This window comes from Corythoichthys intestinalis, chromosome 6 (assembly GCF_030265065.1).
Source record: "Corythoichthys intestinalis isolate RoL2023-P3 chromosome 6, ASM3026506v1, whole genome shotgun sequence".
Taxonomy (NCBI): domain Eukaryota; kingdom Metazoa; phylum Chordata; class Actinopteri; order Syngnathiformes; family Syngnathidae; genus Corythoichthys; species Corythoichthys intestinalis.
The window spans coordinates 40,139,328-40,151,392 of NC_080400.1; the positions used below are offsets into that span (position 1 = coordinate 40,139,328).

General features: G+C 40.3%; 1 protein-coding gene across 3 annotated transcripts in view; it reads right to left on the bottom strand.

The window, feature by feature from the left end:
* The window catches only part of vps53 (VPS53 subunit of GARP complex), a 62,292-nt gene extending 54,358 nt beyond the window's left edge, over positions 1 to 7,934 (bottom strand). For 2 of the 3 annotated variants that reach the window (XM_057839031.1, XM_057839030.1), the window contains exons 1-2: positions 7,793 to 7,928; positions 1,369 to 1,449 (exon numbers count right to left, since the gene is read on the bottom strand). In XM_057839031.1, coding sequence (XP_057695014.1) covers positions 1,369 to 1,449; positions 7,793 to 7,894 — 183 coding nt within the window. In that variant the 5' untranslated portion in view covers positions 7,895 to 7,928. Of the gene's footprint in view, positions 1 to 1,368; positions 1,450 to 7,792 lie in introns of all 3 variants that reach the window. The other variant, XM_057839032.1, reaches the window with a different exon arrangement.
* Between the last annotated feature and the right edge of the window lie 4,131 nt (positions 7,935 to 12,065).

Genomic DNA, 12,065 nt, shown 5'->3' on the forward strand with positions numbered 1-12,065 from the left:
GCAGCAATGCAATCGGGGACATTTGGGGGCCACGTCCTATTGATATCTAGTCATTTTCTGTTGATTTGGGGAAAAAAAAAATTTTCCCATTGAAAATGAATGGGAAAAATTTTGGACGTCCATGGACGTCAATGGCAGCACCCCCCATAAGCGTCAATGGAGTTGGAGACGTTTGGGGTATACGTCCTATTGATATCTGGTCATTTTCTGTTGATTTGGAGAAATTTAGTTTTTTCCCCATTGAAAATGATTGGGAAAAATTTTGGACGTCCATGGAAGTCAATGGCGGCACCCTTCATAAGCGTCAATGGAATTGGGGAAGTTTGGGGGACACGTCCTATTGATATCTGGTCATTTTCTGTTGATTTGGGGAAATTTTGTTTTTTCCCCATTGAAAATGAATGGGAAAAATTTTGGACGTCCATGGCAGTCAATGGCATCGACATCCATATAGTCAATAGAATCCAAGTACATTGGCATCAATAGATTTGACATGCATGGCCGTCAATGGCATCAATGCAATGTAAATTCCATTGAAATCCCATTGTAAGTGAATGGGAACTTTTCCCATTAGAAATGAATGGGAGAGTTTTTGGCCAATTTCCGGGGAACCGTAAAGTTTTGCCAAATTCTGTATACAACTTTTATGCCCCTCACCGTCCCGGAATTTTTGATACCCAAATTATGTGATTTGGTCAAAAATTGTAGGACTAGATACATTTTGAAACTTTTTTTTTTTTCCGGAAAATTGCCGTTTACGGGCGAAGGGAAAATTTTTCGGGTCCGTTTGAAAAATTCCCATCGTTGCGCGAAAATTCCGGTCGTGCCGATATTTGAACGGTGCCGATCGGTCAAACGGTTCGGGCTGTGCAGCGTGTGTTTTTTTTTCATTCAAAATGAATAGGAAAGTTTTTGGCAAATTTCCGGGGAACCGTAAATTTTTGCCAAATTCTGTATACAACTTTTATGCCCCTCATCGTCCCGGAATTTTTGATACCCAAATTATGTGATTTGGTCAAAAATTGTAGGACTAGATACATTTTGAAAAAAAAAAAAAATTCTGGAAAATTGCCGTTTGCGGGAAAACGGAAAATTTTTCGGGGCCGTTTTTAAAAAAGCCATCGTCGCGCAAAAATTCCGGACGTTTCGATATTTGAACGGTGCCGATCGGTGCAGCGGTTCGGGCTGTGCGGCGCGCCGAAAAAACGCGGAGAATAAGATGAATAATAATAATAAAAATAAAAATAAGTACGATAAAGTTGCACAACAACATAACCTTGTTCTTTCCCTTGGAAAGACCAAGGTAATAAAATGGTCAGTACAAGTGCAGTAAGTGAAATAAATATACTGAATAAACTGCCTTTTTACCTGCTCGGTGGGAAACAATGTGTTGATATATTCTACTGCGTTGAAGTCTGCTTTATCAAGTGGATCTTGACTTGGAAACACCTTGGGAACATATGATAAACATATTTTAGTCAAAGCATAATACTTAAGTACTCCATATATGCGTATACTGTATATGATGTGGAATGCTAACGTAATGAAACAGACCACCGGTGCTCTGCCAAAATATCTACACAGCAAAACGTCCTACCAATGCCCAGTACGCTTGCGCACACATGCGCACATCAGTTAACAGCAGTGAGTATTTACTATTTTCGTTATAGACAAGTTTCCGAGGTACTTCTGCTTTACTTCAGCATTTTTGCCCGCGACTTTCATTTTACACTTTCTGCATCCAAAACAACAGTGGAGCTGGAGTAACATTACTCATTATAATCCCCCAAAAAAGGCAATTTCGAAATATCACATCCATCTGCCATCATCCCAACATTGGAGGACAACATGTTAATGAAGGCAGATATGGAGCCAAGACTGTGCCACCACAAAGACCGGGTGTTTATGTATCCATGTTGCCACTGGTGTTATGGAAAGTATGTTCTTCCTATCCCTGCATTTTTATGTTTCCGGTGCTCAAAAAGTACTAAAGCTAAAATCTTGCACATAAAACGACTTGTTGTCTTTGATATTGTTATTAGATGATGATTGTAATTATGACGATGTTTAATATTATTTATGTTTAATAGTATTTATTATAACTACTGCACTGTTGTGGCTGCAACACATGCTATCTGCTGCTAGCCTGTTGCTATTCAGTACGTGTAGAATGCCACAATTATGTAAACTCATAAATGCAAGTGTTACAAGTTGTTTGTTCATTTGTTTACAGGTGGAAAACGCTGTTATGCAAGGTAAGACCACTCGATGTGCCTCACAACACTAACTGTACTCGATGGACATACACTCACCGGCCACTTTATCAGGTACACCATGCTAGTAACAGGTTGGACCCCCTTTAGCCTTCAGAACTGCCTCAATTCTTCGTGGCATGGATTCAACAAGGTGCTGGAAGCATTCCTCAGAGAGTTTGGTCCATATTGACATTATGGCATCACACAGTTGGTGCAGATTTGTCGGCTGCACATCCATGATGCGAATCTCCTGTTCCACCACATCCCAAAGATGCTCTATTGGATTGAGATCTGGTGGCTGTGGAGGCCATTTGAGTACAGTGAACTCATTGTCATGTTTAAGAAACCAGTCTGAGATGATTCCAGCTTTATAACATGGCGCATTATCCTGCTGAAAGTAGCCATCAGAAGTTGGGTACATTGTGGTCATAAAGGGATGGACATGGTCAGCAACAATACTCAGGTAGGCTGTGGCGTTCCAACGATGCTCAATTGGTACCAAGGAGCCCAAAGAGTGCCAAGAAAACATTCCCCACACCATTACACCACCACAACCAGCCTGAACCGTTGATACAAGGCAGGATGGATCCATGCTTTCATGTTGATGACGCCAAATTCTGACCCTACCATCCGAATGTCGCAGCAGAAATCGAGACTCATCAGACCAGGCAACGTTTTTCCAATCTTCTATTGTCCAATTTCGATGAGCTTGTGCAAATTGTAGCCTCAGTTTCCTGTTCTTAGCTGAAAGGAGTGGCACCTGGCATGGTCTTCTGCTGCTGTAGCCTATCTGCCTCAAAGTTCGACGTACTGTGCGTTCAGAGATGCTCTTCTGCCTACCTTGGTTGTAACAGGTGGTTATTTGAGTCACTGTTGCCTTTCTATCAGCTCGAACCAGTCTGGCCATTCTCCTCTGACCTCTGGTATCAACAAGGCATTTCCGCCCATAGAACTGCCGCTCACTGGATATTTTTTCTCTTTCGGACCATTCTCTGTAAACCCTAGAGATGCTTGTGCGTGAAAATCTCAGTAGATCAGCAGTTTCTGAAATAGTCAGACCAGCCCTTCTGGCACCAACAACCATGCCACGCTCAAAGTCACTCAAATCACCTTTCTTATGCACGGTTTGAACTGCAGGAGATTGTCTTAAACCATGTCTACATGCCGAAATGCACTGAGTTGCCACCATGTGATTGGCTGATTAGAAATTAAGTGTTAACGAGCAGTTGGACAGGTGTACCTAATGAAGTGGCCGGTGAGTGTATATCGAGAATACGTGCATTCTACTTTGATAATGAAAGGCTTGACTTATGCTCCACCTTTGTTAATATTTTTCAAATAATTTTTATAAATTGTGATTTAGTCACCTGTTTTGCACATGCACCAATCGTTTGAAAAAAAAAAAAAAAAAGAAATAGTTGTTGTCCAAATGTTTTATTGCGATGAATATCTGCAACATAAAAAGAATGACATACTATTTCTGTTTATAAAAACAAAATCCATGTCAGCCCTTCTGCATTCAGCAACTGTAATATTATTTGTAATTTCACCTCATTTTGGTCACTCAAGTTGCCAGCATACCAATCTACGCCTCACGTCAACACAGGGTTAGAGGTTGTTATAATTTTGTCCACGAATGATCAACGAACTGATAAGAACAAACATACAATCTTTTAGGTAGATCCTTGGTTTAAAAGCACATCCTTAAACTATTGTCTGCAGGTGGTTTCAATTTAAGGCGTATGGCGAGGTAGATCCACATTGGCGCTTTGAAGCTGGACGCTGTTCAAAACTTTCCACTTCCAACCATACTAGTCCTTCTAAAAAAAATAACATATTGTGATAAAGTTAATTATTTTCTGTAATGTACTAATAAACATTAGACTTTCATATATTTTAGATTCATTACACACAACTGAAGTAGTTCAAGCCTTTTATTGTTTTAATGTTGATGATTTTGGCAAAAAAGTCAAGAAAAGCCAAAAATCCCTCTCTCAAAAAAATAGCATATTTCATCCAACCAATAGAAAAAAGTGTCTTTCAATACAAAAAAAGTCAACCTTTAATTAATTATATCAGCTACGCACTCAATACTTGGTTGGGAATCCTTTTGCAGAAATGACTGCTTCAATGCGGCGTGGCATGGAGGCAATCAGCCTATGGCACTGCTGAGGTGTTACGGAGGCGCAGGATGCTTCGATTGCGGCCTTTGGCTCATCCACAGTGTTGGGTCTGGTGTCTCTCAACTTCCTCTTCACAATATCCCACAGATTCTCTATGGGGTTCAGGTCAGGAGAGTTGGCAGGCCAATTGAGCACAATGATGCCATGTTCAGTAAACCATTTACCAGTGGTTTTGGCACTGTGAGCAGGTCCCAGGTCATGCTGAAAAATGAAATCTTCATCTCCATAAAGCTTTTCAGCAGATGGAACATGAAGTGCTCCAAAATCTCCTGATAGCTAGCTTCATTGACCCTGCCCTTGATAAAACACAGTAGACAAACACCAGCAGCTGACATGGCACCCCAGACCATCACTGACTGTGGGTACTTGACACTGGACTTCAAGCATTTTGGCATTACCTTCTCCCCAGTCTTCCTCCAAACTGGCACCTTGATGTCCGAATGACAAGCAAAATTTGCTTTCATCTGAAAAAAGTACTTTGGATCTCTGAGCAACAGTCCAGTGCTGCTTCTCTGCAGCCCAGGTCAGGCGCTTCTGCCGCTGTTTCAGGTTCAAAAGTGGCTTGACCTGGGGAATGCGGCACCTGTAGCCCATTTCCAGGTTTCTGCAGGTCCCTCAAGGTCTGGAATCGGCCCTTCTCCAAAATCTTTCTCAGGGTGCGGTCACCTCTTCAGGTTGTGTAGCGTTTCCTGCCAAACTTTTCCTTCTCACAGACTTCCCACTGAGGTGCCTTGATACAGCACTCTGGGAATAGCCTATTCGCTCACAAATTTCTTTCTGTATCTTAGGGGCCTTTTACATGGTGACTCTCCAAGAATATGAAAAATTTCAAATTTGTGTTTGCATTTGCGTCTCCATTTGAACAATGTCGCAATTCTGCATGAAAACGATGTAGTATTCATGCCAGGCCCAAGGGGGCAGTGCAGATTTACAGGGCGACCGAGAATGATGCACTTTGACCCCACCAAGCTCCCTCAGCCCAGAAAAAAATATGCCCGCTCACTCGAAGGAATGGCTTTTTCTTTTGATCAAAAAGGCACAAAAATGGAAACATTCAACATATTTAATTTAAAAATATTATTAAAACAGTAAATTAAAGCCGACATTCCGCCATATTTGCAGTTTTTAATGTTTAGTAGCAACGCTGCGCACGTCCAATGTGACGTGTACGAGTGCTGCCGTTATCAGCGCGGTCTTGCGCCGAGGGAGCCTTTGATATGCATGCCGAGGAAGCCCCCTCAATCCCCCGCAATCGGATTCTTCCACTTTGGAGGCAGGATTTAGGATTTATCGTCTTCGCCGACACCATATGCATGCGAGGTGAGTCCGCTACTCAGTCATTGCGTCTTTGTGTTGCAGAGACGACATGTAAACTGCCCCTTAGCCTCTCCATTGAGGGTGTCAATGATGGCCTTCTGGACAGCAGTCAGGTCGGCAGTTTTGATTTAATTCGTTGGTTCAGATGATTAGGTTACTAGCTTCTTTAGAGTACCTTTTCATGATATGCTAATTTTTTGAGGTAGTGATTTTTGTTTTTTCTTGACTTTTTTGCCAAAATCATCAAGATTAAAACAATAAAAGCCTTCAACTACTTCAGTTGTGTGTAATGAATCTAAAATATATGAAAGTCTGATGTTTATCAGTACATAACAGAAAATAATTAACTTTATCACAATATGCTAATTTTTTTGAGAACGACTAGTACATATAGGCGCTTCCAGGAGTTTGCACACAGCACAGAAACCCTCGGAGTCTCATCTACGTGATGCTGAATCCATTTTTGGAGATTCCGTGGGTTGCTCTGATTATATTTTGCTGTTTTAATTTTGTCAGCCCACTGCTTACCAGTGTTGTTAATCTTACTGAAAAAAAAGTAATTAATTATAGTTACAAATTACTTCTCCCAAAAAGTAATTGCGTTAGTAACTCAATTACCTGAATGTAAGAGTAATTAATTACTTGACAAAGTAATTGGTGATAATTACTTTTTTTTTTTCCTCAAAAAAAAAAAAAAAAAAACATTGGCCACACTATGTAAAGTTTTTTGTGAAGGATTTTGGTACAATTGGCCCGAGCCCAATTCTTTACCCTAATTTACCCTTTACCCTGAATCAATTGTTAAAAGTTGTTAAAATTGCTCCCATTATTGCATTAGTTCCCTTCTACTTTCGACATATGAAAGTTTTAAAACTGTGTCATCATTTAAAGATAGATTCAAGTCAAGATTTTGCTAATTTAGAAGTATTTTAGATAAAAAGTTACTTAGGTTCGCTAGGAAGGTTCTCTACAACAGAGCCGTAATAAAAGGTCTACTGCTTTAAGATGGTGGCTGTTTACTAACGCATCTAGTGCCGTGTCTGTCATTTTGCATCTAGTTATATCTATATACAGTACATGTGATATCTACCATGTCTACCATATCTACCATAACATGCGGGCGTAGTTTGTACGCTATCGGCTACAACAGGTATTTTTGGAGCTACCTAGCATCGCGTTTGCTCTGCGTCACAATTTTCTTGCCTCCTCCCCACTCCTGCTCTGCTCTGTCGTCTCGGTGAGTCCGTCTCCCTCAGACTTTTCGACCAATATAATAATGCATAGTAACGCATGCCTTTCCGTCCTCAGTAACGGTAACGGCGTTGCCAAGATGAGAAAAGTAATTAATTAGATTACCCACTACTGAAAAAAATAACGCCGTTGGTAATGCCGTTATATTGTAACACCATTATTAACAACACTGCTGCTTACTTCAACCGCCCTTCATGTTGTTCTGTCTAAACCGGAAGTTCGGAGCAGAAATTATCAAAGATGGTGCCGCCCATGTTTCGCTCAGGAAACTTGTCTATTGAGTCTTTTTTAACCATTCCATTGCCTCAAAATATTTCTGGCGTGTTTTCCCGTGATAGCTTTTAAGCATTGTGCTTTCTTGTGGTAGCTTTAAAGCAGAATGTTTATCTGTTGACCACATTAGTCACGTAGTGTATTTAAACCCCCCTTATTTGATATTATTACGTTTAAGTATTTTCTTTAAGCATTTTTAGTACGTTCTTCCTGTATGCATCTCAACAAAACAACCTTAAAGAGCACGGTAGTACTTGGGGTAGAACGAACTGCAGAACACCGGTCGTTTGTAACATTGGCAAATTAAACGCATGCATTTTGTTAAATTAGCACGTTGACATTTGTTTGCCAATACGATTTGCAGCTCAGCCAACCCATATGTGTAATATGTTATAAAAAAGTAACTATAGTATCATACAATTCGAGCAGGTATGTGTTACACCATCTACGTGTGTTAACAAAACCCATAGCAATCGTGCCTTGAGGGACATTGATTTGAAACCCAAACGTTACCTGTTCAATCGCTAGTTGTACTTCTGGGGTGAGATGCAAAATTTCCTCCAGATCATCAGTAAATTCAAATTCTTCATCCTCCATCATTGTCAAAACATGCATTAGCCTGAGAGCCTCCCACTTCCTGGTGAAAAGGCTTCTGGGAAAACCGATGACGAAACGTGTGTGTTCATGTTTTTTTTTTCTTTTTTTTTCTTCTGTCTATTTTTGGGTTGTATTGTTGTTTGTTCTGTCTATCGTGTTGTTGTTAATAAAGAAAAAAAATTTTTTTTAAAGCTGATGTTAAACGTATTGTCCTATGTGTTCAATCTTATGTTGCTATTTGGGATATTTTAATGGCATAGAATGAGGGTTTCCATATCCACACCATGTTTTATTTTATGTCATGGCTCTCTTGAGTTTCCAGTTATTTCTACAACTCTGATTTTTCTCTGATAGATTGATTGGAACAGATACTTCTTTGTCAAAAAAAACATTCATGAAGTTTGGTTCTTTTATGACTTTATTATGGGTGAACAGAAAAAATGATCAAATCTGCTGCTATACATACAGCAGCGCTAATATTTGGTAACATGTCCCTTGGCCATTTTCACTTCAATTAGGCACTTTTGGTAGCCATCCACAAGTTTCTGGCAAGCTTCTGGTTAATCTTTGACCACTCCTCTTGACAGAATTGGTGCAGTTCAGTTAAATTTGATGGCTTTCTGACATGGACTTGTTTCTTCAGCATTGTCCACAAGTTCTCAATGGGGTTTAAGCTAGGACTTTGGGAAGGCCATTCAAAAACCTTAATTCTAGCCTGATTTAGCCATTCCATTACCACTTTTGATGTGTGTTTGGGGTCATTGTCCTGTTGGAACACCCAACTGCGCCCAAGACCCAATCTTCGGGCTGATGACGTTAGGTTATCTTGAAGAATTTGAAGGTAATCCTCCTTCTTCATTATCCCATTTACTCTCTGTAAAGCACCAGTTCCATTGGCAGAAAAACAGCCCCACAGCATAATACTACCACCAACATGCTTGACGGTAGGCATGGTGTACTTGGGGTTAAAGGCCTCACCTTTTCTCCTCCAAACATATTGCTGGGCATTGTGGCCAAACAGCTCGATTTTTGTTTCGTCTGACCACAGAACTTTCCTCCAGAAGGTCTTATCTTTGTCCATGTGATCAGCAGCAAACTTCAGTCGAGCCTTAAGGTGCCGCTTTTGGAGCAAGGGCTTCCTTCTTGCACGGCAGCCTCTCAGTCCATGAAATTGTAAAACAAGCTTGACTGTGGACACTGACACCTGTGTTCCAGCAGCTTCTAATTCATGGCAGATCTGCTTTTTGGTGATTCTCGGTTGAATCTTCACCGTCCTGACCAATTTTCTCTCAGCAGCAGGTGATTGCTTGCAGGTTCTTCCTGATCGTGGCAGTGACAAAACAGTGCCATGCACTTTATACTTACAAACAATTGTTTGCACTGTTGCTCTTGGGACATGCAGCTGCTTTGCAATGGCTCCAAGTGACTTTCCTGACTTGTACAAGTCAATGATTCACTTTTTCAGATCCATGTATGTATATTTTTGACTCAGCAGATTTGATCACTTTTTCTGTTAACCCAAAGTAAAGTCATAAAAGAACCAAACTTCATGAATGTTTTTTATGACAAAGAAGTATCTGTTCCAATCACTCTATCGGAGAAAAATCAGTTGTAGAAATAATTGGAAGAGCCATGACATTATGTTCTTCACAAGTGTATGTAAACTTTTGACCACAACAGTATGTCTATAAATGTGTGTGTGCAGTGTGTGCAATGTGCCTCCTTTATTTTTGTTTATTCTTACAATCTTTCCCCTCTGTATATTTCTTTTTTGTGGTGTCAGATTTGTATTGCATGTTTGTGATCGTTTAAATAGAAAATGAAAATTGAGGGGAAAAATAGGAGAGAAAGAATGACATTAATAGGTTATCAGGAGAAAAATAATACAATTAATTGATTAAGTAATTAATTAAGTTTTTGGTCCCTGTAAGGTGTTTATTTCAAACGAAACTCTTCATCAATTTGATGTTTTGCATACATTGAAAATCCAAAAATATTGTAAACACCTGTCAAAAAATACTGGTAAAAAATGAACAACTAGGGTTATAAGCAGGGGTGCACATAAGTGGTCCGCATGCGCACATGCATACTGGACGTAGACAAATGCGCTGGCCCTCAACGGCTTCCATACGCTTTTGCGTACCGATGGCTGACCACTGTATTTGCGGCGGACACGAGAAAATAACTTCTCAAAATTTTGAAGAGGCAGGCCACACTGAGTAATTACTTTAGTGATGGGACGAAATGAGCCGAGGTTCCGAAGCTTGTGTCGAGTAATGGGAGAGGGGTTTCTACGAAGCTTGTAGCGAGGCGCGCTTCATTTCGGCAAAACCCGGAAATGATGACGTGGGAAGCCTTGCCGGCGGCCGGCGGCCGGCTGAATCTCGTGAGTGCTTCGGAAGTGATCCAACGTTTGGCGCACATTGCAAAAACAGGACAGACTACGGTATAAATTGGTTGCAAAACGCAATGGCGATCGCCTGTTATCTGACATTTTGTGGATTTTGGGCTCCTGTACTTGTTACATCTGTGCGCAACAGTGCAACCAGTGCAATCTTTTTTCGAGCCTTGTCCTTTGCTTGCGATGGATCCTGCGCGAAAAGAGCGATCCTCCCCTGTATGGGAACATTTTGATTTGATTGCTTTCAATAAGGTAAGGGAGAAAAACTACTTTAATATAAATGTGAGTGTGTGTGTGTACCTATCTGAACCAAACATCAACAGAATGAACAATCCATTAGTGTACTGGTAGGCACAAAAGAATACCTATCCAAATTTATATAAACTGGCACTCACATTTCTCTGCACCCCAGCTTCATCTGTGCCTTGTGACAGAATATTTTCTAAAGCTGGTGAAATATTTTCAAAAAAAAAAGAAACTGTTTAAAGCCAGCCACTGTGGGAAAGCTATTATTTCTAAATAAAAATGAATAACAAATTACCCTTAGCACTTGTTGTATTTTGTTCACATATTAAATTACTAACATAAGCACATTCATATCTTTGTCTTAAGCAAATAGCCATTGAATTCTTAACAATGTTGACCTCTTGGGCTTCTAGACCACTTGATGGCGCCATAGGGTAAATGAAGCACCATGAAGCTTTGCTACATGTGCAAACCAATTGGCTGCAAAGCTTCATTGCTTCATGAGGCTTCATTTGGCCATCACTAAATTACTTCCGTGTTCCCCCACCCCCGTCAAAAGACAGACAGACGACAGAGACGTCACCGGAGCTACCGAAAAAAAGGACTTTTGCTGAAAAGTGGCTACAGGAGGTACCATGGCTAGAAGCAAATGATGCTCGCACGGAAATGCGGTACAAAATGTGCCGTGATAATCCCAATGTCGCCGATAAGAGCAGCGCATTTTATGTAGGGTCAAAGAACACTCGCCACTTGATATCTGGACAAGTGGCGGAATAAAGTTAATGAACAGCGACATGCACTGACAAACGTGTTTTTGCTCGCATTTTACAAAGCTAAACATGCACGTTCAATGAGGTCTTATGAGGAGGATTTAAAAAGGCTTGGAGTTAATGTGTGAGCCGCATAATGCCCTTTATTTTGAATTGGTGCTTCTTATTTCTTTACATTTCACTTCAAAGTAATGGCAATTTTGTTGTGCCAGTTGATGTTAATCAAGCAATAATTGTTAATATAATTAATTAAAGTTAATTGGCTCTAAGTAAAGCTTGTCATAAATTTATCGCATCAGGCGGGTCGGCTCTCAAGCTCAATGAGGACCAAGTCACATCTCCAGGTCCTCCTCTGAGAACCTGGGCAAAAAAATTATGTGCACCCCTGGTTATAAGAAATTGCTCATATGAATTTGGTATTGTAGGTTATTGTTGAGGAGCATGACCCTACTTCCGGTCAGAGGTGGGTAGTAATGCATTACTTGTACTGTCTTCTATTTACTTGAGTAAAATGTACTTCTAAGAGTAGTTTTACTAAGCCATACTTTTGACTTTTGAGTTAGTTTTAATTATGAGCTGGGTTATGTATAAATCCCTCTTGCTATTAAAAACTAGGTTCAGAACAAGACATATTACAGACAAGTAGTAACTCAACTGTTTAAAACAAACGCCTTTGTGTCATGTTGTGTACAGCGAGGAAAGTTTGAACACCCTGCGATTGAGTTAGTCCCTCAAACAAGAGTGAAGGCAAGACATACTGGACTTCATTCAA